The 26,882-nt window shown below is 43.7% G+C and overlaps 1 protein-coding gene across 1 annotated transcript in view; it reads left to right on the forward strand.

Moving 5' to 3' along the window:
* Positions 1 to 26,882, forward strand: part of ITPR1 (inositol 1,4,5-trisphosphate receptor type 1) — a 186,296-nt gene that overhangs the window by 125,382 nt on the left and 34,032 nt on the right. Inside the window, exons 45-52 of the mRNA XM_087744237.1 lie at positions 11,621 to 11,801; positions 12,425 to 12,678; positions 19,236 to 19,436; positions 21,554 to 21,664; positions 22,957 to 23,052; positions 23,825 to 23,947; positions 24,929 to 25,033; positions 25,861 to 26,053. Of these exons, the coding sequence (XP_087600363.1) occupies positions 11,621 to 11,801; positions 12,425 to 12,678; positions 19,236 to 19,436; positions 21,554 to 21,664; positions 22,957 to 23,052; positions 23,825 to 23,947; positions 24,929 to 25,033; positions 25,861 to 26,053 (1,264 nt within the window). The remainder of the gene's footprint in view (positions 1 to 11,620; positions 11,802 to 12,424; positions 12,679 to 19,235; positions 19,437 to 21,553; positions 21,665 to 22,956; positions 23,053 to 23,824; positions 23,948 to 24,928; positions 25,034 to 25,860; positions 26,054 to 26,882) is intronic.

Raw genomic sequence — 26,882 nt, forward strand, 5'->3', positions numbered from 1 at the left:
CTCTTGATTTATGGTACTCTGAACAAGTTCATTCTGTGCTCAGTCTGAATAATGTTTACTGAACCTAAACTGCTTATATCTGCAGACCTTTGAGAATAGGAAACTGGTGGGATAGGGACAGGTTATGTAAAATGCTTTTTGGCAGCAAAGCCAGAAATGTGTCACCCCTGCATGGCATTTTCTTAACTCCAGGTTTTCACACGGGAAATGAATTCGGCCTGAAGTTAAGCAAAAGGTTTGTACTGACACACAGGAACTTGCACATGGTGATTGTAATATGGTTAATAATGGGAGTTCCCGGGTAACTCCCATGAGCGTTAGTGGGAGAACAGATCCTGGTGGTGTTGGGAAGGGATAACTGGAATAGGTGTTACCATTTCATTAGATACACGCAGGGCCAATATTAAGGCTAGGCAAAGTAGGTGGTTGCCAACTCTAGCAGAAAAGCAAATCTAGAAATGTTCCTTATTATAATTGGCAGGAGTGATTTTTATTGTATTGTTAAGAAAATTAATGTGGGGGAGAAGCAGGACTAGAAAAAATACTCCCAGTTTACCTCAGGAAAGAGGCTAAGCTGGTTGTGTGCGGCACACCGAATCCTGTGCTGCTCTTTATTTTGCTATAGGGGTGAATGTGGCTGTGATAAATTAACTGTTCTGGGGGAAGAACAGAGGTCTTTGCCCACTTGAAGCTCTCTGGATGGAAACATTTCTGGATTATTTTTAGTTTTTGGAATTCATTTAGAAGCGCTGTCACGTTCTTTGGTAACAGAGATGCTGATGAAAGTGTCGTAGCTGTGTCCGGTGAGCCCGTCACTCCCGCTCAGTAGGAGCTCTGCTTTTTTTTTTTTTTTTGTGGGAAGCCTGCCCTCATTTGTAAGGAGACAGAAGTGGAGGTGGAACCACAGGGTCAAAACCGGACAACAAATTAACTTGACAAATGCTGCTGCTCACCGAACTGAAAATTACATAAACCCCTTTATTAATTTATATAACCCTCAGCATCCACCTCGAGAGAGCTGGCATCAGCAGTTCTGCACGGAGCAGCCCTGGGGGGGATGCCCCTCCGGCCCCACGCTCTCCTCCAAAATGGCGAGGGGCGAGCGTGCCCTGCATCCGGGGCACTGCCAGCCGGCGTGTGGCACCCCTCCCCCCGGGCTGCTGGCTTGGGTGCGCTTTGCCGGAGCTTGCGCGGCAGGTGCTGTTGCTCATAGGCACGCTGCATGTGGAGCTAAATCTCCTTCAGAAGATATGAAAGCTTGGTCTGTTCCCTGCGAACACGGCAAGATGGCGAGTTTTCCTTGGTTAAAGCATCCCTGGCAAATGAATGACAGTGGAGGAAGTTGCTGAGGACTTGTCCTGTAATGCTTGTCTCTCATCTGCTAAATAAAAACTATATGTGCTGTTACTCTGCCTCACCTCTGTAGAGTTTCAGGTTTCCTTGGTCGGTGGAAGTTAATGGCAAGTAAAGTCCCTTACATAACTGCCTCTCCAAGGAGACTTCGGTCTGCTCGTTTAATTAGGGATCTTCTCAAAAGTTAGATTGCGTGACAAATTACCCACACGCACATGTTGGTATTTTCAGCAAGGGAAGGTAAAATGAGGTTGATGACATTAGTTTAGTTTCAGGCATTTTTTAAGTGCTACCCCAAAGATGATGGAGAGCTACCGCTTCAAAGTGCGGTGGTGACATCTTTCCCCCTTCATCCACAGTTCTTCCCAAGGTGGGCTGCAGACACAGAGGATGAGGTGATGGGAGTCAGCACCGAAGGAAAAGGTGATTATTTTTCAGGAAAGAAGTGGGATTTGCTCCTAGCTTTAAGGCATTTGAGCAGAGTTGCTGCTCCTCCATAGAGGATGATGATGGGATCTGCTCTACATCCCTTTTTCCCCCAGCAGCTGAGTATGGGACGAGGACCTAGGGGCCACCATGACTTGAGATAGCACTGAGGAGCCTGTGGTGGTGGACTGCAGAGTTGTGCCTCAGGCATGGCAAGAGTGAATCAGTGTTGTGCTGAGCCAGGGTTTGGAGCTCACTATTAGGTGTGAGGCTCCTTTGAGATGTGACTGTACAAAAAGCTGCGTGGCTTCGAGTTGCTTTAATTTCCAGAGCTCTTCAGTTCAGCCTGCAAAGAGGAGTTGTGCATTTTGCGTGCCCTCCTTTGAGTGCTTGCTAGGGTTAGGGCCTATGGCCACACAGTACCATGTTGCCCGTTGCAGAAGTAACCACGGAGGGTTCTGAACAAGTGAGATACCGGAAATCACGGCAGCCAGCTCTTCATTAGTCTGATTTAGTAGGAAATACTGGTTTGGGTAAAATGCTGGACTAACACGACTCTCCTGTCTCCAGCTCTGTCTTGCACCGTACACGGACTTGGACTTAGTTGACATTTCTCCTTGTGCATTGCCACCAGTAAGAAAACTCCGGCACAGTGAATTGCGCTCTCCTTTGCTGAAGTCAGTGCCTCAAACTGTCCAAAGATGATTGATAGTTATTAAATAATTGCAGAATTGATGCACAAAAGGAATTGAATTCAGAGCTATCCAATTCTTGTTTGTGTTTCTGGCACGTAGGAAAGCTGCAGGAGCCAAGTGAGCTCGGGCGCTACCCAGCGGGCAGGGAGATGGGCTCACTTCTGTGACCGTCTGCCGCAGCCCTTGCGTTTCAGGGAGCAGTAACTTTGAGGCAGATCTGTGTCCTTCAGCTTGCCGTGGCGTTGACTGTGAAATACTGTGACAAAAAGGGAAGGATAAGCAATGCTAGAAAGATCAACAGTGAAATAGTTGGAATCAGCTAGGCAATCTGCTTTATTTTTTTCACTTTCCCTGTTGGCCTAAATGTGTCCTGTCCTATTCGGTTGCCAAAACACTTACAGGTTCTTTTTCTCCATGACTGCAATTGCCCTTCAACATTGGGAGAATATTTTACAAAATGTTACAGAAGTATTGGTGATAAAAAACGAAGATCTAGTGACACAATGGTGCTTTAGGGTTTGTGGTTTGGACTTTTTAAACCAGATTTACTAACAAAATTTGCAACAGTCACGGATATCTGTGAGCACACAAAATCGCACGTGACGGTAAATGCTTCAGAGGCAAAAATATCTTTGGATCGCTAAACTTTTGTAAATAGCACTTGAATTTTTGGTCATTGATAAAAAAAAAGTGTTGACATTTCTACTGTTTGTTTATAACAGGCAGAATTCTTTGCTTTAGGATGATACATCTTTTTTACTTTTTTTAATAATACCTGTTTAGGAAACTAATGCAAAACCAGTAAGCTATTGGCATGTATTAAGTGATCACCTACATCTTTCACCATTTTAATGAGGCTTTTCTCAAGTTAAAATACACCATATTTTTTTTTTTTTACATTCTGAGTATGTTACTTCAGAACATGACATTAAAAAAAAAAAAAAAAGTAAATTTTGATACGGACTACATCAACCAATGCATTCAGCTGAGGGCAGTGATCTTGTCCTTTTGTGAAAGAGAGCCCTCTCCAAAATGACGCATGCTGCAAATCCAGGCCCTCCTTCACAGCACAGTTACCTTCAAAACAAGGCACTGAACCTGCACTAGTAATTAAGTCAGCGCTGAAGAAATCCACATCCTGATGCTCTGTTGATCCGCAGCACGTGAGGAGACTGGAGATGGCAAGTCCCTGGGGGCACATGGGCTCTTTCACATCTATTTCAATGGACTTAGCACAGTGAAGTCTCAATCTCACTTAGCCATTAGACACCACCATGTTAAAAACAAAGGAGCCCTACGATTAATGCACTGGGAGACAGAGCCAAAAGCTGCAAGGAATCGTTCCTCCGGAGATAATGTCATTTTTATTGGCGGCAGTGAGATGCATAGGTGAGATTGTAATGATATCATGTAGTCTTTCTACTTGAGCTGCAGCTGATAATAATTTTTTGAAGTATTTTGAGTCCATCTCTATTCCTCTATCATAGCATCTTTCAGTCTTTTTGCCCAAAGGGAGGTTTTGCACTTAGATTTCAAGGTGCCTATCCGTGTGATTGAGCAATATAGGTGAAAAAAAGGAGGAGAGGTGCTACGTCAGAGTTCAGCTGCATTGCTTGTCCTCCAGTCTCGGTAGCCTCATATTGTTTGTGGTTGTTTGGTACCACGGACCTCTTGCGTGGCAATCCGCTTGGCATTCGGGTGTGATCCTCGTCCTGTAAGGAGCAGGGACGTAAATCGCTGATTCTCCCTATTCTCTGTGGGATCCAGGTCCAACATAAACTTTTAAGATGATCCCTAGCAGGATTAAAGTCCTCCACAAGCAGGCAGAGGCAAGCTATTCAGAAAAACAAGGTCATGCTGCCTTTTTTTTTTTTTTTTTTTGGGTAAGCACAGGAATCAACAAAGCGATGTTATATAACTTCTATTTATATCCCACTTGCTCACTAGCTGCAGGCATACAAGAGTAGCTGAGAAGGGAATTTAATGAGCTCTCAGGGCTTGCTCACCTTCCAGAGCGGGTAGGAGCCAGCTTGTTTTTGAAGTGCGTCAGCAAATGAAACTGGCGGTGGGTGGGTGGTTTGGGTAGGTGGACTGACTTGTTGCTATGGTTTTCTTTAATTCCTCTGTCTCTCAAGAAGATCTTACACATTTTTTTTTTCTTTTGGGGAGTCTGCAGACTTCCTTGTTTCTCACACCTACACAGAGCTCGCCGGTTCGGTAAGGAAGTGGGATTCATGCTCCTGCCATGCAGGAGCCTTGCACAGATTAACTGAGTGACCCGGCGGGTGCGTGCTCCCACATGTATGCAGGAGGAACTCAAATAAGGCTCTGTGCTGAAAGCAGGTCAGGCCCCCAAGTCTCCCACGCTTTGGAGGCCATCTGCTCTGTCTGCGGGGGGATTTAAACCCCGAACCCAACAGCCGCTTTTCTACCTGTCGTTCCTCCAGTGTGCCTTCGCCTCCTGGTGATCATCCCGTGTGACTTCATTGTCCTGGGGCTTTTGTACTGGCTCTGGGAGGGCACAAGGGGACCCTATCTCTGTGAAGTTTGTTCTTACTTCACTCTTTGTGAAATGACTTTAAATTGCATCAAGATTTTAGGTGTTGCAGTAGTAGAAGAACATGTAGGGTATAAAGGCTCTTCCAAACTGAGTGGTGGAATTCTGCTGCTGCTTTCATTTAAAGGTGTTTGGGAAAGACAAGCGTTTACACGGGTCTGTCTGCATACGCTCGTACCCCTCCAAAAACCTCCTCCGTAAGGTGGGGCAGAATCTCCCGCTAGGAGTAGAGCCTTGCAGGATGGCACATGGATGCCCATGGCAGAGAGATTTTGTCTTATTTGTGGAAAATAGAGCTGGGAAGTCCCTCTTCTACTTTCAGGACAAAGTTTATTTTACAGTTTGCAAAAAAATAGGCAATTGAGGTGTTCTGGCAGATTTTCCTTATGGGTTTATTTCAAACTGTGAAGTACGTTCAGCATGAAATATTTCAGCTGCCGTTTCCTTAAGCTATGCAAGACTAATGATATCTGTCACTCACGCCCCAGAGTGATGGATCTTTAGCGAGCCAGGACGTATAAAAGATTTCAAGAAAAGGGAGGGATCAGTGATATTTAAAAATAAAAAAAATGAGGGGGGAGAGAAAGCAAAGTTAGGTTTGAATTTTCTGCAGTGGAAGCCCTTGCAATATGTTTAGGAAGAATGTAAAGGGTTGGCATTTGTACTTAATTCAGTGCTTGTGTTAGCAGTGCAGTTCCCCTTAAAATGTGGCTGCTTTGAAATAGTCCAGCTATAAGAAATGGTACGGGGGTGGCAAGCTCTTTCCGCAAACATGAAGTAGCACAGAAGTTTTGCATTAGTTCATGCTGGCAGCCTGTCCGGATAACCCAAGCAAGTTAACGTCCCCGTAATAATTTCTCTCTAGTGCTGGAATAAAATGTCCTGAATTGAAGCCAGAGAGCTGATCTTTCTCTTGTATCTGGAGGGACTTTCCTCTTTGAAATATCCCTGACTAGTCAAGTTCGTGGGGTATTTTCTGTTCACTGTCATTAGAGAAATGGGGAGGAGATGACAACAGTTTGCTTTAATTTGTGAGATGTTTGCTGGGGCTTTGCTTTCCCTTATTTATTCGTAATCAAATATTTGTTTTCCTGGGGAATTCTTTGGGATCTGTTCAGATGGTCTGGCAGGGCTCGATGGCTGTGGTCTGTTGAAATAGCTTTTGTGAATTACAGAGGGTGTGGTCCAGAAAATACTCCGTCCTCTGCAGGATGACGGCAATCCCTGTTTGGGTTCTGCAGCCAAACACTTTCCTAAAATCAGGACACCCTTCTTTCGGGAGGAAGCACGCATCTGAGCAGATGCATCTTAAACCCAGCGCTTGCTCATAGGTTTTAGTTACGTTTCTCACAACGTGATCATTCAGACAGCGCATACAGTCCAGCCTGTAATTACTGAGTCTGGGGCGAAAAGCCAAGCTATTCGATGCAAAACAATCAAATGGTTGTTCCTTTTCTTGGTTGGCAAAACAGTTGTGACTTCAGGGCAGATCCAGCTAACAGGTAACAGCATAGAAGAAGGTGTTCCCAGTAAAGGTGACAGCACACACAGGCAAAACTGGATAAGCCTTTCAAAGGCGAGAGCTAGAAATAAGCTGCCTTCAGCTGGTTCCTTTGTTTTCCATTTCACCATCCTACATTGGGCAGAGACTCAATCATAGTTAAACAAATTTATTGTGGATTAGTTAAATTTATAGTGGATTCATTAGCTGGGTCTATACTCGGTATACCTTACGCGAAGGTATCAGTCTGCTGTGTTTTACAGCTTTGTTCTCCAAAGGGCAGATATCAGCTTTGCTGGTTAAAAAAACAGTTTGCTACTGATTGCTGGTGTGTGAGACACATTGAGGAGCATTTGTACGTGCCGTGTGGTTACCCTGCCTCCGTAATCCCGCTCCTGTGAGCTGCTGGGTAGTTACCTGAGCTTCTCTTCCACTCATCATTGGAAATTATGTACATTCTGTGTCAAAGATCTTGGAAGGCAGCAAGGCAGGAAGGGAGAAGAGGTGAAGTGGTAATGCTAGGAAATGTGCCCATCCTTTACTGATTTTTTTTTTTTAAATGTGATTCTACAATCCAGATTGTTAATGATCTGCAATATTTAAGAACATGCCAAAAAATAACCACCACAGAAAAAGATATTAATTCTGAATAAAATGCCAGCAAGCAAAAATAGTATTTTCAGTTTAGCAAAAAAGGTAGGTAAACATTTAACAGCATACGTAAATAATTTGAAGGGAAGAGGATACCAAGTTCCTGGGAATAGCTACAGAAGAGACATAAACTTAAAAAAAAATTTTTTAAATCAGTGACTGGAACTTAGTGACATAAAAAGGAGCTTAATCACATGTTTCCTACAGTTATTAACCACTGAAACAGACTACAGACAGGCATAGTTCATCACCTCCAATGCCTTCTACAGAAAGATAGGATGCTTTTCTCAAAGATGCATTACTTCAACACAACTTTGGGCTCAGTTAATGAATGAGAGTAAAGGGCTGATGGTGCTCAGAGGTGGGCCAGGCTGTAGCTGATAAATGCACTGCACTTTAAACTTGGCCTTCACTTTATTGTCTAGTGAAATCAGTCACTTAGTTTGCAGCTTTTCTTCTGCAACGTTTTGCATGGACCAGGGAAATAAAGTTGTATATGGTATGGTAATAGTATTTATTTACCATCCTCCTTTGGCTCAGAGGCAGTATGCTGGACGGCAAAGGTGCAAGAGGGATATTCTGCTGTGCATGAGGTTTCTGGTTGGATTTCTTTAGGAGCAGAGTTGGGTGATGGAGAGGAGAAGGAAGGAGAAGTTATTGCACAGGTTTCCTTGTACCTGGTGTTATTAGTTGTTTTACTCTGTGGTATTTTAATAGACCGCTTTGGATGTCAGGAGAAGGAATCAATCGGTGTGGCTGGCTTTGCAGACATGCAGTGCCTGTGCTGGGTTTTTCTCCTTCCATCCCTTTGAAACAAATACAGGCTCATCATAATGTGGGATGTATCATATGCCTGCAAAAGCAGCAGTGTACTGCTGCTTGCCTAATGCTTCCTACCTGTATGGAAACAGTGCACCACAAAAATATATTTATTCTCCAGTCACCTGCAAGACTTTAAACGTGCAAACCTTAATGCAAGAAGATTTTTTCCCCTTGTGTTTCTTAACAAAGCTCTTTCCATTGCCCCAAGTTAGTCTTGAATGAGTTTGTGTAGGTGGTGTTTCTCAGTCTTTAGAAATGATTGAGAACTCTTTGTGTGATGTCCTTGCGCCTGGTGAGCATAGTTATCGTCTTAGAAGCTTGTGCATGTCACGTGTGGATGTTTTTGAGTTTCTTTCGTTCTGTGGCTGTGTAATTAATTGCAATCACATTGTCTCTGATATTCTCGCATCAGAGAGAAGTCTTGGTTCGCTTAATCGGCTGGTTGCAGTGCTCTGGAGATGTATTGTGTTTCATTGAGGTGTGTGTGCTTGTAAAGCTGTTTGCTGAATCCGGCATTCATAAAGCAAACCTCATGATCTTCTTTTGCGTCATGTGATGTCTCTTGTTTAATGGCAGTGACTCTTCAGTCTTGTTAACAAAACACAGTTGAAATAAAATACAGTTTCATACTGCATGATTTTAGCACTCTGTGTGAGCAGTCAACTGGTCCACTGCCAGCATCTCGCATACGAAATGAAGCTCATATCTTCACTTGCCTTTCAGGTAGCTTTTCCTCTGGTACCTCGTACTGGGATAACCAGATACAGTCCACATACTGGTATGTTATGGGTCACAGTTCCCTGCCCTGCCCTACTGTAGGTTTCTAGAAGATCACAAGTGCCAGCTTGGTGGTGGCTAAATGGGCAGGGTCTGTCTGGGGGATGAGGAGCCAGCCCAGGCTTCTCTGCTCGGGCACGGTGGGGCAGGGCGCTCTTGCTGACAAGGCACATGGTTTTTGGGTTTGCATCAGTTTCGTTAGGGGGCCCTCAAAGGAACGGCTGTTGTCAAATGCTTCCGTGTCAGTGGTACGTTAGAAGCACTATTCTTCAAAAACGCGTATGAGCAGAGGTTTGCTGTTCGCTTTGTTCCAGGCTGCTCTCCTATAGCACACTTGCTCTTTCAGCAGTCTTGCTTGTGGTTGTACGATGTCTGTGTGCAAGCCAGGACCCTGCCATATGTTACTCTAAAATGGCCACTCTATTTCCATTTTAAAAAAGGAGATTTTTCCAGTTTTTGTTTTGAAGCTATATCTGTAAATAAATTTTAGGATTTCTGTCATAATTATCACCACCAATTACCTGCTCAAGTGCAACTTGCAAGATCACACCTCTTAAAATACCGTATCTTTGATAGCTGGCATGTGGTTGATTCATATGTGTGAAGGTGTTAGGCATCCTCACCTAAACTGAAACAATCATTTTGTGACAACCATTGAACGTATGCACAGCACACACAAGAAAGCTTTACTGGAAATGTTTGTTTCATTTGTTTTTTTTTCTCTGAAGTGCAGTGGAAAGTCAGTTAAGAAGCTTGAAAAAATGACAAAAATCAAGCCTGTCAGCAATTAACAATTACTCGCATACAAGGTATTTCTTCAGTGTGGTTCATTAAAAAAAGCTTTTCCTTCACTGCTGCTGCATCATGGGGAAACTCCTCCTGTATAGGCTCTTGAGATGTGCAGCCAGGTGACAACCATTGCTCACCTGATGAGCAAATTGTGTTATTTTTCAGAAAACGGTTACCCTTTCTAGAACCGATAGTTTATGCTGGTTTATCTGTAAAGTATTATTATTGGTATGGTCATCGTGTAATACCAGTAGAGTAAAATTTTCAAGATGCAAACTCTTCCTCTGTCTGTGCTTGTAGCCACCAAGTAAGAGACTCCAAAGGGTTGGCTGTCTAAATAACCCAGCCCTGGGTTTGGTTACTGGTCAGCAGCTCAGGGAAACCATATCAATGCATCTCTTCATTGTGATTGTAATTTGATGGTATTCTGTCCATTAAGTCTGGTCAGGCCAAAGAACCAGTTTAGGATAAAAAAAATAACTGGATAAGCAAACTGTCATACAGACAAAGGATGTTTTTATTTGGGTATGTTTTATGAGAAAACATGAAAATTCTTGATATCAAGTATTGGATTAGAGACTAATTCTGCAAATACTATTAAACGAATTGGGCACCCAAATCATCTTGTGTCACTCCACAGCGCCCAGCACAGTTTCTGTTGCAATGACTTTTGGTAGAAGGCATCTCTTGCAGTGCTCTGGCACGTCTGGTTTACTAGACTGTTTGAATGGATGTCAGGAGAAGGTACCAGCGTGGCTGGCTTTGCGGATGTGAGATGCCCATGCTGGGTTCTTCTCCTTTCCCTCCTCTCTGTTAATCACTAGAAGTAAGAACGAACTCTTAGAGAGTTTACCTGAGATGTGCTGGGCAGGTAGAAGGTATTGCAATGGTGGGAGGGATATCTCATGTGAATATTGACCAACTTCTTTAAATAGTAGCGCTGCTCCTCTGTCTGTAATCAAAGACGCAACTTTATTAGTGTTTCAAAGTCATTCAGCGCTGTTCTGACTGCAGCTGCTTGGGAGTGATCAAAGGCAGGCGTACCAGAGACGGCCTTGTGTGCTCCGCTTCGCAGGAAAGCGGGCAGGATATATTGCTATTCCCATTTTAATTTGTTTTTTCAATAAATCAGGCTTCATTCCTATTCATCATGTAAAGCTGTTGGATCGTGTGCCGCTGCAGAATACTAACTAATTTCATAATAACTCTGCATAAGGTGACCCACTTACAAGTTCATCCTTCAGTCATGTTTAAGCTCTGGTCCTGATTTATGTAACAGCATATTGGTTTCATCAAGAATTGTCTGATCACTCACTGTGTTGGCTCCTTTTTGACCTGTACATGATTTGTATTCTCCTCAATTTTGGGAAGAACTTTCTGTCTCTATGCACATATGGGCAGAAGAACATTAATAAACCTTTTAAAAAGTAGTCAATGCTTTGAGTTTTTGTGTTACTTAAAGATACATTAGAGTAGGAATTAAAAGGAGGTTTAAGAAGTCTGCTGCAGACAGGGCAATGGAAACTTAGCACGAAATATCCCTCATTACATTGCCCTGTATGTACATTTTTGGACTGTGATTAACATTGACTATTGCATGTTATGAGTCACAGTTCCTTTGATTTCAGGGCGGGAAGGCAGGACAGTTCTTTTTCCTCTGTATTTTGCTCATACTCTTTTGTTTCTGAACTGAGAATCAAATTATCTATAATTCCATTGTCCTTCCCTTACCTTAATTCATTGTACTTACCTTCATTCCATTGTTGAGAGAGAAGTGTGCTGCCTAAATGTATTAGGGCTAGTGTGATTTATTTTACTCACTTCTCTTTAAAAATGTATTTGGAAGTTGTTAATAAGGGAGTTAACATAGCTGAGACACTTGGGCTTCCTTAACAATAAAGTATGAGTTTCCATTGCTCTAGGTTTCGGTTTACTGAAAACTAATTAACCTCCCACTCCTTCAGGGTATCACGCAGTGCAGAAAGGTGAAATAATCTGTATTCAAACCTGTGCATGAAGATATAGATCCTATTCCATTTTCTCTTGTAGCATTCGTTCTTCTGCCGACTGACGGAAGATAAGAAATCTGAAAAGTTCTTTAAGGTTTTTTATGATCGCATGAAAGTGGCACAGCAAGAAATCAAGGCTACTGTCACAGTCAATACTAGTGACTTAGGAAATAAAAAGAAAGATGAAGACTCAGACAGAGATGTACCGAGCAGGAAAAGAGGTAATCCCCAGTTGTTCCATTTCTGAAGTGACAAGGGAGTAAAATGCTGTGTTTTGAACTCATTTCAATTGATGCAATAATGCTCTGATCTCTGATCCCACAGAGCAAAGTTCAGAGATCAGTGGTGCCCTGGCTCAGGATTTCAAGAGCTTCATCCCCTCTTCATCCATTTGTGAGATTGTGCTATTGAAATGATGAAAAGTATTTCTGAGATGAGACTCTGCCACCTTGTCTATCGTGACAAGCTGCCCAAATCTGATCCGTAGTAACGACCCTGGACTGTGGGTTGTGGTCAGTGCCTTCTCTAACAATAAGTGGAGAAATCCTAATATTCTTCTACAGCAGGTCCTTTTATCGTAACTCCTGATAGTGCTAGATGTGTGTGCCCTAACCAATTAATACCAAAATTTATAACTTTAATATGGTTCGCATAAAAGGTGCGAAGAGAGTGACATGATATTCTTTAAACTTGAGACCCTCACATCACACTAAACATACTTACCAAAAGAACTGATGATGAATAGCTGGCCTGCGTGTGAAACTGTAATGGGAAATGTGTGAATAGATTTTGTGGTCCCCTTTATTCAGTTTGTCCTAGGAAGATCTGTTCTTGTGTGTTTTAGTGAGAGAGCCTATGACCCAAATTACCGAGGAGGTGCGAGATCAGTTACTGGAGGCCTCTGCAGCTACAAGAAAGGCTTACAACACTTACCGGAGGGAGGCTGATCCTGATGACCATTATTCGGCAGGAGAAGGAGCACAGTCTGCGGCAGACAAGAGCAAAGATGACCTGGAGATGAGTGCTGTGATCTCAATAATGCAACCCATCCTCCGGTTCTTGCAGCTGCTCTGCGAAAACCACAATCGGGATTTGCAGGTACAGCCTGGTTCCTCAGCAGGTGTGCTCATGTCGCCTCGTGCAGTCACTGCTGTCGTATCGATCTCGTTAATCCCATGCCTTTTTAAATTGATACATGACTATTTTCTTTGGCCTTGAGGATAGTCCAAAACAAATATTTATACCTTGCTGGACAAATGAGGGGATTGAGTGCACCCTCAGTAAGTTTGCAGATGACACCAAGCTGGGTGGAAGTGTTGATCTGCTGGAGGGTAGGAAGGCCCTACAGAGGGACCTGGACAGGCTGGATTGATGGGCTGAGGCCAGCTGTATGAGGTTCAGCAAGGCTCAGTGCCAGGTCCTGTGCTTGGGTCACAACAACCCCATGCAACGCTACAGGCTTGGGGAGGAGTGGCTGGAAAGCTGCCTGGCAGAAAAGGACCTGGGGGTGTTGGTTGACAGCCATCTGAATATGAGCCAGCAGTGTGCTCAGGTGGCCAAGAGGGCCAATGGTATCCTGGCTTGTATCAGAAATAGTGTGGCCAGCAGGACTGGGAGGTGATAGCGCCTCTGTACTCGGCACTGGTGAGGCTGCACCTTGAGTTCTGTGTTCAGTTTTGGGCCCCTTACTACAAGAAGGACATGGAGGTGCTGGAGCGTGTCCAAAGAAGGGCAACAAAGTTGGTGAAGGGTCTGGAGCACAAGTCTTCTGAGGAGCGTCTGAGGGAGCTGGGGTTGTTTAGCCTGGAGAAGAGGAGGCTGAGGGGAGACCTTATTGCTCTCTGCAGCTACCTGAAAGGAGGTTGTAGTGAGGTGGGGGTCGGTCTCTTCTCCCAAGTAACAAGCAATAGGACAAGAGGAAATGGGCTCAAGTTGTGCCAGGGCAGGTTTAGGTTGGATATTAAGAAAAATTTCTTCACAGAGAGAGTGGTTAGGCATTGGAACAGACTGCCCAGGGAAGTGGTACAATCACAGTCCCTGGAAGTATTTAAAAAACGTGTTGATGTCGTGCTTAGGGACATGGTTTAGAGGTGAACCAGGCAGTTAGGTTAACAGGTTGGGCTCAATGATCCTTTCCAACCTTAGTGATTCTATGAGAAATACAAGGAAGTCCAGTTATCCAGTGTTCAGTGGTCTTTTCAATGTATATAAAAGGTGGTGGGATCAACACTTGATGTGGCTTTTTAAAAGTATATACTTAAAGCAAGCAAGTGTTCTGCTGTGAAGTTACTGATCTACTTTTGAGAGGGGAAGCAAAGAAAAAAAAAAAAGTCATGTAGGAAAATAAGAGAGCATTGGGACCTTGGTTCCAGCAGCCCTCAAGCATACGCTCACTTTCCAGTGAACAGATTCTCATGGGTTTTCATGGATCTGTTCATGTGCATAGAGTTGAACACATGGGGATGCTATCAGGAAAGCATCAGCTGGAGTTGAATTTTGTGGGGACATGAAGGGCAACAAGAAGGGTTTCTAGGTTGTATTCACAGCAGGAGGAGAGTAGGGAGAGCATGGGTCTGCTGCTAATGGGGCAGAGGCCCTGGTGATAAAGGACATGGAGAAGGCCAAGGTGCTCAATGCCACCTTCACCTTGTTCTTTACTGGTAAGACTGGCCTTCACAAACCCTAGGTCCCTGAGACCAGAGGGAGGTCTGGAACAAGGAAGACTTACCCTTTGTGGAAGAGAATTGGGTTAGGAACTATTTAAACAAGCTGGTCATACACAAGTCCACGGTGCTTCGCAGGATGCCCCAGGCCACCTGTGGAGTGCTGGGTCCAGTCCTGGGCTCCCGAGTCCAGCAAGGAGTCTCAAAGATGACTAAGGGACTGGAGCATCTGATGGGCAAGGAGAGACAGAGAGAACTGGGAGAGGTCAGGCTGGAGAGGAGAAGGCTCGGGATATCTCAGCCGTGTGTGTAAATACCTGAGGGGGGGACGTGAAGAGGACGGAGCCAGGCTCTGCTCGGTGGTGCCCCTGTGACAGGACGAGGGGGGTTGGACTAGACAGTCTCCAAAGGTCCCTGCCGGCCTCAGCTGTCCTGTGATACTCTGGGATGTGTTTGTATCATTTTAAATAGCGAGCCCAGAACTTGTATGTTAGTCATCTTACCCAGCGCGTGCCTCCGCAGGAGATAAGATTTTTGCTTACAAATGGACTGCAATTAACATGATTTTTGTTCAGCGTAGCCACTGCTGCTGGATTAGAATTGAATGCAAGCGAGGAGCTAGTGAGACACAGTACAATGCACTAAATGCCCTCATAAAGGAGGAATAATTGCCGTGATTGCATATTGTTGTACGGCACGCCAGCAGTGTAGGACCCTGTGTGAGTGCTTTTCAGACCTGCCAAATCACTTCCGCTGAACTCGAATGCCCTGCTGCTGGCAATATGTGAAATCAAATCTGTATGGTAATGTGCCTGTGCTATGAACATGTAATTCTTTTAGCATTTTATAGGTGCCGGGGTTACATACATCAGGGTTTTTCCTAATTTTTTCAAAAAACTATTTGATCTTTGTTTTGTCAAACAATTTTCATGCCGTTAGCGGTGTCGGAGACAAGTAGGACGGCAGTTTTATGTGGCAGCAGTCCAAACCGCACGCACATGATCCTTTGCCGCTGCTGTCTTTGGCTAGGCACTGAAAGCTATAGGAGCAAAACTGAATTCAAGCCAATGCAGAATCTTGGCCTGAGCTGTTCGCTATCCTGAACAATTAAATTCCCCAAACAGCAGGTAGTTGCATTCAGCTCTGGGAAAAAAAGGTTAAAAAAAAACAAAAGTGAGAGGAACAATTTTTCAAATATAACCCTCTTGCTGCTTGCCTGCCTTGATGCTTGCCTTTCTCCTTCAGCCCTGAAGGGGAGGCCAGAGTGTCTGAAGCTTCAAAATCTTTGTGCCTGCAACTTGTACATTGTAACTGAACTCCTTATCAATATTGCCAATGGACTCACTGCTTCAAGGAATAAGACAGACCTATTCTGGAAGCTGTGTGTCTTCCAAAATTGCATAAATTTGATTTGAAATAGAAGTGAATGGGAATCGCCTGCCCAGTACAGTTGTAGGTTTGTCAAACCAAGTGTTTTACAAGCCGTTAGCAATTACGGCTAGCCTGATGTTGTGCAAAAACAGGAAAATGCAAGTCACGGCTGTGAAAGTCGATATGTGCTTTAAAGGAGGAGGAAGTCTTTGTGAAATGGCTTAGGGAATTGCAATACCGTGCCTTTTGCATCACTCAGTCGTTCCCTTTGCAGATAAAACTGCAGTTTGTTCCGTATTGCACACAGTCCCCCTCCAGCTTACTCTGTGGGTCTGGAGGAGGAGTTGCAATGTCTTCTTCAAATTAATGCAAGGCCTGGAACAAACAGGTGGATGCTTAAGTATGTTTGGTTACCCACTTCAGGCTGAATGCATCAAATTTTGCTGTGGAGTACTCTTGATATCTCTGTTTTCTCTCAGCACACAGATACTTGGGGTCTCTTATTAAACTTGCATTAGGTCTGACCCTTGATTCTGCGCAAGAGCTCAGCCTTGGAAGCAAAGCTGTCACGCCTCTGAAATGCCGTAGCCAGCCTGTCGCCTGGTCTGCTTTGGCTGGGCTACAGCCCCACCAGTTTCCTTAGGAGGTCTTTTCTGTACTGCCTCTTTTCTGAATGAAGACATCCCTGTGTACTACGGAATCAGTCACGAGAACTGAAGCTCGTGACAAGCTGAGTGAAGCATCCAGGGAACACTTTGCTGGAAGCAAGAAAAAGCTGTGCTGGCTGGAGGGGAGGAGAGGAGCGGGGATTCCCGGCAGGACAGGGAGCAGTGCCTTCCCTCCGGAGTCGATGTCTGGGCAGGTGATACCCAGCAGCCTTCCACAGAGCCACGCATGCTGCTCCAGCATTACACTTAAAACTTCCATCTTCATGGGAAAAACGTAGTATTCCAATTATTTTTTTCTTATCAAGTGATTTATTTCTGTGAAATAAAAATATTGTAGTCATATGCTAGCCAGTCATGCTCAGATTAAAGGTCTAAGTCAGTAGGTTAAATACTGCTTTGTGCAAAAAAAGCAGGAATTGATACAACTGTTAACATTGGATTTGACTGTTTCTTTTATTCATAATCCCTGGAAACATAGCCTAGGTAATAAAGAACAGTAAAGCTCTGCATGCTGCAGGGGAGTGATTCAATAATTTGGCTAGCGGAGCAGTACTACTGTATGCAAAGAATGAGCTGGTTTAGCTCGTCAAGTTTTAGGCAAGAAGTGTGTGTGAGAATTAACTTTGTAAGACCAAAGAGCAAGCCTGTATTCAGTGAAAAACGCCTTGCCTTACTTGATGGCTTGTAAAGAAAAATCTGATCATCTAAAAATATCTCTTTACTAAGACTTTCTTCTTATTTATGTTCTTTCTTTACGAAGTTTTTCCAACTAGGGATCAGATTTCTGCTAAAGCAAAGACTGTCCAAAGAAAACATTTAGGCTTTTGGGGGAATTACCCACTTAAGTGGTAGTACTGTTTCTTCCAAGGATTCTGTGTTCATCCCTGCTTGAACAAACCAAGCTCGTGTTCTGAAAGTAGCCAATTTTATTTTTAGTCATTGTGTTTTCTCTAAAGGGTACTTGCCTTTAGGCTATGTACTGAGAAGCAAAGTCTCCAACACCCCGACATGCTGTAGAGGTGTTAAGAACTGGCTGCAGATGCTGCCTTTGCAAGTGTAGCCCTATCTAGTCATGTATCCCAGAAATGGGGAGGACTGGGCTCCCTAAAAATGGATAGTAGCGTGAAGTCAGCTAAGTATCTCCGGAAGGTTATTCACAAAGGTAGGAGTTTAAAGACTGCCTGACTTTGAGTGCACTTCATCCCATCGGAAAGTATTTCTCTCTCAAGTGAGTATATAGGATCCTTAAAGTTAGGCAGTATGAATGCTCTTTTCCCCCTTTTCTCCTCAAGATCCCACAAGCTGCATATTTTTCATATGTTCTAGCTGAATCTGCAACTATAGCTCTTTATTCTGAACACAGGGTCTTGTGGATGGTATCTCAGGTTCATTCCCACTGAAAGTTATAGGGTGGCATGTTCAATATTGAAGAGTTGTGTTCCCACTTCGTAGCCTGTGAGATGCTCTGGATGACAGGAACTGAAGAGCTCAATCTATACTGGCTGAGATGGCAACAGCCATTCCCTGGGGCAGTTTCTCGCAGTGCAGCAGGGTCTTGTTTTCTACAATTTTTTCCTTCCCCTTGTTTAGCCATCTAACGTTGTCCTTCTGCCTCCTATGCCTCATTCCTCCTCTTTCCTTTGTGTTTATTGACTTTGGATCAAGAAGCTAAGGCTGGTATAAACCTAGCTATAATCAGAACAAATACGGTACTGAAGCTGGGGAGCATTTTGTTTCATCGCTTTCAGTATTATCCATTATTTTTGCTTTTTTCCTGGAGGGAAGGCACGAGCTCTGATTTCTGTAGCATCAACCTCTCTACATTCTGACAAGTTAATCAAAAGTCAGGATACTAAATGAGCAATCAGTTGAAATGTGCTGAATCACTGTCACCTTTAGTCTGCATTCATAGACAGCATTTTCCTTTTTTAGCTTAGCCTTCAATTGAATCTGGCAATTTCTCAGTCTGTTTGCCTTAAAAGACTTATTAGTCTGACGCAGGCACTAGAGGCAATCAGTTAACAGCGTTTCTCTGCAGGCTTGCAGAAAAGACCTTGCTGGTTCCATAGTCCCATGCATCTTGTTCGTCTGAGCAGTTTTTTCACCTTTGAAGTGTTTTGTAACCTGCTAGAATTAAGCTAGATAGGAGTTCTTCTGCTGAAACTTCGAGGAAAAGAAAGTGGTAGTGGCTATCCATTTTTATAGCGCGCTGCTGGAAACACACCGACAAACAGCATCTGAGTCACTGGGAAATTGTTTTTCAATAAGTGTCCTTTGTTTTGGTTGGGTTTGTTTTTTTTTCCTTTGGAACACAGGAGAGAGGAAACATGTTTAATCCATGCTGCTAAATCTAGGATTTCATTAGAGGAGCTGCTCCTAATCAGCAGTTTCAAGCAGGGATTACAATAATTATGTGGGAAGAAATGCAATTGAGAGAATTGCATTTCAAGACGCCTTCCTTCAAGGCATGCAGTCAGGTGCCTCCTTGCCGCTTGTGCAGGTGGTGCTGCTGTGAAGGCAGAGCCAGGGAATTGCTGCTTCTGTCTTGGAGAAAGGTCTTGGGAGGAGAGAGCCTTGAGGGATGGTTAGCAGTGAAATATAGCAGGTAGGCTAGAAGGAAAGCTTCCAGGCTCAGGAGAGCTTTCTGATCCACAGTGAATGGCCTATTCCATGTTGGGTTTCAGTGCTCTAATGAATGCACTCTGTTTATTGCTGCTTGTCTTCTATAAAATTTGAAGCCACCAAGCTGCTCAAGAGAGCAGCGCGTTGCAAGCAAGCCCTGAAAGAGGCTTAAATTGCTTGCTTGTCCAGGCTCCAGTGAAATTAGAGCAATATACCATGCAGTGCGATTGTGGGTCGATGAACTTAATAAAATGTTATGATCCAAACATCAGTTTGTATATTTTTTTTTTTTCTCTCCTTCCCTCTCCTGGCTTTGACACTTTCCCCGCAGAATTTCCTTCGCTGCCAGAACAATAAGACAAACTACAACTTGGTGTGTGAGACACTGCAGTTTCTGGACTGTATCTGTGGAAGCACAACTGGTGGACTTGGACTTCTTGGTCTGTATATAAATGAGAAAAACGTAGCGCTGATCAACCAGACACTGGAAAGTTTGACCGAATACTGTCAGGGGCCTTGCCACGAGAACCAGGTAATACATCCATAGCTGTGAAAAGCATCACCCCTTCTCCCTACACCTGCAGCATGTGCTCTGCTGGGCTTGGGCTCTCAGTCTGCTAGACTTGTGTTGTCTTACAATGCTGCTCCCTTTTACTTGCCTGACAAATTGGTTTTGGGGTTTTTATTTTTCCTAATAAACTCATAATAATCAACTTCTCTTTCTCAAGGAGTTGTTCTCTGAAGAGTTGAACCACTCAAAGCAGTAGAGGTTTTTCTGTTTTCCTAGGATTTATGTTGTTTTATTAGACTTGACGGACAGGGAGGAGTGGGGAATTTTTGTACTTGAAATACTTGGTAGTAAAAATATTGCTAAAACCAAGCTCTGTTGCCTGTTGTAAAGGAGGCCAGAAATGTGGTCCCCCCAGCCCAGTGGGAGAAGGTTGAGCTCTGTAGCTTTGTTAATGAAGGCGATAACCATGTTGAGGTTGTTTTCAGACATAGTCTTATGTGTAGAACCAGGTGCGTGTCACTGCCGGCTGTAGGTGCGCTTGCACGGGGATGTGGTGGTGGTTCTCAGCGAGCAAGCGTTATGTGTTGGTGAGGACCGCCAAGTGTCTGGGGTAGAGGGGCTGAGGCAGCATCTGTCCAGCTCCCCCCAAACCATACTCGCTGTCAGCGGTATGTTCCGCTCCAAGCAGGATTAACTGTTCTAAAGCAAGCACGGAGGTTTAAGTAACCATGTTACAGGGAAGGCATAGCTGAATAATGACAATAATCCTATCGAATAAAGCAGTGCTGACCCATAGCTGGACTTGGTCTGCTCTGTGCCTCAAAGGTCAAATAATTATCAAGGAATATGGGAAGATACTTTGCTTGTACAAGCAGGAGTTTTTAGGTGCTCAAGAACTGCAGTTTGCTCCAGCGGGAAGGATCAGAGGGCAGGGGCAGCTGTACTGCCCGGCCATGCTTTTCTGCTTCACCTTCCCGCAGGTTGTACCGCCGTGTTTTAGAGCAGCGTTCCCAGTTAGTCAGGCCCATTTCTTCTGCCTTTGGTCTAAATGTGACTCTTGCTGTAACTGTTTCAATGAGTCAAATGAAGTCTGAAAGTCTAGAGTAAACCATACAAGGAGATAGCTACCCCGAAGTAGTTTTCCAAACTCCAGCTACTCTGTGGCATTGACTGAACAAATAACACGTGCTCCGTGTGTGTGTTGGAGAACACAGTTCCCAGTGGGCTTGCATGACCTGGCAAGTCCTGTGTTCCAGGGTGGGTGTCACCCTTCTAACAAGCAAACCTCTGCACTTACAAACGTGAATATCTGCTGATTTTCTCCATTTGCATACTATTTGAACCGTAGTATGGTACAGAAAGACTGGCACATGACTTTTCAGAAAGTCTTCAGGAATATCTGTCCTTTGAAGTGCCTTTTCTTTGTGTGCTCAAATGTAGTTTACAGCAAAGCTAAACAAAGCATAGTGGGGGTGACTGATGTTCAGATGAAATTGTATCTATGGGAGAGAATGCATGAGGCTGTACAGGTCAGTTCATAACGGACAGCTTCTCTCTGTTCTACGGATCAGGTGGCATAACAACCTTTAGATATAGGTACGGATCTTCACAGTGGAGCTTGACGACAGAGCAGGGCTGTGGATTTTGAAGCCAGCAGGCTAGTGTCGGTTTGTACATTTTAGTTATAGACCATTATAAAAGCAGGGTTAAAGGGGAAGCAAGAAGGTTACAGAAATTCGCATTCTTTGGTTAGACAGGGCTGAAGCAGGTGTTAATTGGCAAATCCAAAGTAAAGAAAACTCTTCCTAATCTTAGTAAAACAGTGTTATTCCTTAGCTATGTATTCAGCCTGGGCGCTTTGGCGTGTAAATGCTTCATTTGTCAACTGTGTTGCTTTCTGCTTCCTGAAGCTGGGTGGTTTCAGTAGGACGTGCCATGGCTGATGACAGGAAAAGCTTGAAACAAAATGCCTTAATCTTTTGTTATTCCACTGACTGGAGTTTTCTGTTCAGTTATCCATCTCGAACAGCTTACGAGGTGATGAAAGAGGTGACTCTTCTGTTCTGGCCGGGTCACCAGCCTAGGCTGCATTTTTAGTGTAGACTATTAGTGAAGTTTGATGAATTTTCTTTGGACAGAACTGCATTGCTACTCACGAGTCCAACGGTATTGACATCATCACAGCATTAATTCTCAATGACATCAACCCTTTGGGAAAGAAGAGGATGGACCTTGTGTTGGAACTGAAGGCAAGTGAATATTTTGTGCGATCCACATTAACAGTAAGATGAAACATAATTTTATTGTTGGAATTATGTGGGTGTTTATTATATCCCAATATTCATAAGTGCCAAAAAATTATATGCATCAAGGAGCTAGAGGCAGTGCCCAAAGCTTGTTTATCACAGGTATTTCATCTTCTAAATGATAACATGGAGCCACCAGTTTCCAGATGAGGGTGGGTGCCGGCAGTCAAGATAAGCTGAGGAATCCTAAAATAATTTCCTGTTAAAAATTTAAAGCCAGTGAAAACCTTTGTGTTGTTGGTAAGCTTTTGCATATACAATGGAAGTAAAATTTCTCATGCTACATCTAGTTTCCTAATACTTTATTGATGTTGTTTAATTAGTTGATGTTTAATTATCAAGAATTTTTTAGGGTTGTTCATATTAATGCTGAAATAATTAGCCCTGGTGCTGGTTTCAAAATACACTAGCAGGTTGTCTTCTAGCAACAGTAGTCACAGAGCACTCAGGCTTCAGCATATGTTTTAGAAATATTTCCTTTCTGACTTATTGTCCTGTCTTCTAGTGCAATGTCTAGTTGCTTTCCGTTGCCGACTCACACCATTATTATGGGTAATGTGAGGGGTTTTTTATTCTAAATAAAAAATGCTTTTAGACTCAATTAGTATTATACTTCAAAATTAAATACTTTTATTGGTTTTTGTTGTCAGTCATGATGGATTTTAATCTTAATTGTTCGTATTAAAGTAGTCTGGTGCCTTGTGGTAGTTTCCCATTTCCTCCCTCTATTTCTTGGCATGAGCAGGTCACAGAATAATTTTCAGTTAAAAGCAGCGAAGCACGTCTGTGTCTTCAGCCTTGGCTGTCCTTTGATGTAATCAACAGTATCTTGGTTAAAGCTGAGCTGCACCGTTTTGGACTTGAGAGCTTGTAGTACTGCTGCAGTATCTTTAAAACAAAACAATACAAGCTTGAAATCTCGGTGTTTCAGAAATCTGAACCTTAACTTGGGTTAATTTGATGGCCCCCAATAAGTAGGGTTTGGGAAATAAACTGGTAGAAAATACTACTAAGTCATATATCTCAATAATTAGAGGAGAGGGAGTGCTTGGCAAGGCGAGGCTGTAGGGTTCCTGCAGTAGGCTGGCTGGGAGGCTCTGCCTTGCCTGCAGCTTGTATTTGTAGAAACCAGGTATCTCAAGCCCTTCTGGGCAGCAGGGACGGTAGCACTCAAGCTGGGTACCCTTGTTTTTTGACTTGTGACAGTGACTGGTAGTGTTCTTCCCTCCCTTCAGAACAATGCTTCAAAACTGCTCTTGGCGATCATGGAGAGCAGGCACGACAGCGAGAACGCAGAGAGGATTCTCTACAACATGAGGCCCAAAGAGCTGGTGAGTCCCTGGATCATTCCGAAGCTCCTGACTCCCTTCAAGCCAGGTACAGCAGCGCTGGGAAGACTGGGGTGGCTGTGTCCACCCTAGGTGTGCTGCAAGAGGTCTGTGCGTGGATCACTGGCAGTTGGAAGACCTTTCAAGGATTTGGTTGAATGAGTGTAGTATGCACAAGGGACGAGTCTGTCTTGTTCCCAGGCAGCACGAGCAATTAGGGAAGCCACGCCGAATGCCGCGGAGGAGGCATTCAGCATGCTGTGTAAGGCAGGGGAGGAGCATCGTCTGATGCTTTGGAATCCACAGGTAGAAGCCATTTGCACAAGAGACAGAGGGAGACAAAAAATTTCTTGTGACCTAAAAGCTGTTCAGTAGACCGTGGCAGGCTTTTGGGCTGGTTAATGTATTAACTGGTGAAAACACAAACAGGACATTCAAAGTACAGCTGAAACACTGGCGGCTCGTCTTGGTGCACATAGCTATGGCGCGTGCCAGAGGTCAGAACGTGATGCACCATGCTGCGAGGGTGGCCCAGAATATATTACCTAGAGGCGAACATGAAGTTTAGCTGCTTGTGTTGACGAGCTGGGCTGAAAGTGCTGAGTTCAGGTCTCCTGTTTTATCCTGGATGTTGAGAAGCCCACCGACCTTCCTCTTGAATGTATATGCTCAGTTCCCTTTGGCTTCTGTAAGAGTGGCAAATGTATACTGGCCTTAGCAGGCTTCAGCCCTCAGCCTGAGCTGTCTCTTCATTGGCCTGTGTCTGTCTTTCTAGGTGGAAGTGATAAAGAAGGCTTATCTGCAAGGAGAAATAGAATTCGAAGATGGAGAAAACGGGGAAGATCTTGCGGCATCTCCGAGGAACGTGGGACACAACATTTATATATTAGCTCATCAGGTAGAATTTCATCTACGGCTTTTGTAGCACTGAGTGTCACAAACTGTGAATAGCAAGAGGTCTGCTTTTCCCTGAAATCGTTTTCATGGCTCACCTCTGAGATAAACTTGCTGCACGTTCTCTTTTTATCAGAGCAAATTCCAATCCTTAAAGAATCAGAAAAGAAAATTCTATAATATAGGAAAAATTTGGGATTTTTCTTTTATAATGGGAAGCAGACAGGCTCTTGACCAGGTTTCTGAAGACACATGATTCATGTTCTTGGCAGTACTGGGGAGCAATGTATTATTTTTCAGCTCTATCAAAGGTTACTTTATAGTCCCAAAGACAGTCTACCCACAGATCACTTAAATCGTAAGCAGAAATCTCACTCTGCTTTTATGGTTCTTGCCACATGCTCTCTATGTTGGAGCCAGTCAGGTTCATTGTATTGATACAATGTGGTGTTTGAAAGGTAAAAGACCAAGGCAGGGGGGAATATATCTACATCTACTTAAGATATTGATGCTACATATATCACTCCATTAGAGACTTCTTGTTCCTTTAGCATCTGAGAAGAAAAACCACCATTATGCTGTAAAATGAATCTAGAGCATCCAGAAGCATTTTTGGAGCCGTGCTCTGTGCATCTGCTTTTCAATTGATGCAAATTTTCTCTTCCTTTGAATTAGGGTGGGTGTAGAAGGATAGACCGAATGCGAATGTTCAAAAAGTTTCCCAAGTCAGGCAAAGGGTGGGAGAGGATGGGTAAAAGAGGAGTACAACACGGATATTAAAAAAATACGTATTTGAATCATTCCAACTTGCTCCCAAAATAGAGCTGCGGGGTGTCTGGTTGGAATAGAACAAGCCTTCTGTCAACTTTGCCCTTTCTTAGCAGCTGACTGTGTACTATTTCTTTTTTTATGCCAAAAATCAGAAATTTAATATCATAGAGAGACATCTGGTGTCTCCCACTCCCTTTGCATTCCTTTATTTTAGTTGGCTCGTCATAACAAAGAGCTGCAGAACATGCTGAAGCCGGGAGGTCAGATAGAGGGAGACGAGGCTCTGGAGTTTTATGCCAAGCACACGGCACAGATTGAGGTAAAGGGAAACCAGTGGCTGCTGGGAGGTGTGTGGGGAGAAATGATCTGCTGCGGAAAGAGCTGCTTGGAAGAGAAATGGTGGAGTTGAACACCGGTTACATTATACATGATATTTTGATTGAACTGACTACCTGTGTGTGGACTGTCATCTTTGACATGAGAATATATGTGTACTTATTTTTTTTTTATTTTATTTTTTGACAGCCGCTGGGGGGGTGCTATTTTTGAGCTGTCATGTGTGGGCTTTAAGATGGAGCTGAGCAGAGCTCTGTTGGCAGGAGGAAGTGTAACTTCGCTTCTGTTACATTTTGGCCGGTACTATTGCTGAATCCATAAAGTTAGCGATAGCTTTTTGCCATTCTTTCTGTATTAAAATGACATTTTGGCCTGATGCACAATCTAAAGTGCTTTTTAAAAGTAAAACACGCACAAACATGGAGCGTTCACAAAACTCTCTAATAAGCAATATAAATATAACTATTATTCCTCACGCTCGCCTGTGCGATGTGTGGGTAAAATTTGCTAGGATTCTTGAATTGGGCGACCAGATCGCTCTGAAATTTAGTGCAGGCCCCTTGGAAATCCCAGCTAAGTATTCCCAGGATAAGACCACATCATGGAAATTATCAGTCTTGGAGCTAATTGTAGGCCTGCTTTGAAAGGTAAATTAAGTGAAGTCTCTACCAAGCTGCTGTTCTACAAAACAGGTATAAGTTTCTACATGTAGCTGGTTTGAAAGAGAGGGGAAAAAAAAAAAAAAGCAGACAAACCAAGAAATAAAAGCATTGAATAACTAGGAAGAACTCTAATAAGGCTGCTGTTCAGATTGTCAGGTCGGACCGTACCATGGAGCAAATAGTGTTCCCTGTGCCCAGTATCTGTGAATTCCTCACGAAGGAGTCCAAGCTGCGGATATATTATACCACGGAGAGGGATGAACAAGGCAGCAAGATCAATGACTTCTTCATGAAATCAGAAGACCTCTTTAATGAGATGAACTGGCAAAAGAAATTGCGAGGTAGGTTGCTGTTGCCAGTGTGGTTGTGTGGAGCATTACCAGCAGAGCACTGAGGTCAGGTTTTCAGAGTTTAAAACGTTGACTCGGTAGCAGATGGTTCCCCAGTGTGGCAGCAACCTTGATAATTGTTTGAAAGAGTCTGCTCCTCTGCACGATGGCAATATGTTGTAATGAAGTCGAGCTTAATGCAAGAGCAATATGGACCAACTGGAGGGGATCCAGGGGAGAGTGGTAAGAAGGATCACAGGTCGTCTTTTTTAAGATCCAACAGGAAGGAACAAATTTGTGGGGGCTTAGCTTAAATGAGAAGGCATTTGGTGGCAGGGAGAAATGGAGAGGACACAGCTGAAGAAAGCAGTGGTCTGTTCTCCTTCCCTGCACTGGATACACTAAGCAGCTCCCTTGCGTTGCAAGGAGGAGTAAGGCTGAGTAATGCAGCATGGACTTCGAGCATCTCCAGCAATGGAGGTATTTAAGAACAGGTTAAACGTGCATTTTCCAGTAATGGTGAAAGTAGAATTTACCCTTCCTTTGGGCAAGGAATAGACTGGCAGACATGCCGACTAAGTCCCTTCCAGTCCTGTGATGCTAAAATACCTGAAAGCAAGCATTTTCAAGCACTGCTTTTCCCTCTGAGGTTCACACAGGCAACTAGGACAACTTTTTAAACTATATTTTAATTCATACAGTCAGTGCCACAACTTTCCCCAGTAAAGTTTCTAGTTCGTTTGCTTAAGATTATTAAAAAAAAAAAAAAAATCTTGTTTTGCAAAAGGAGAAATGTTACACAAGGCTCAGCTTCACTGGGCAGCGATGAGTGGTTAGAATT

The sequence above is a fragment of the Nipponia nippon genome, unplaced genomic scaffold, assembly GCF_047370975.1.
Source record: "Nipponia nippon isolate SJK-2023a ecotype South Korea unplaced genomic scaffold, ASM4737097v1 scaffold_9, whole genome shotgun sequence".
Taxonomy (NCBI): domain Eukaryota; kingdom Metazoa; phylum Chordata; class Aves; order Pelecaniformes; family Threskiornithidae; genus Nipponia; species Nipponia nippon.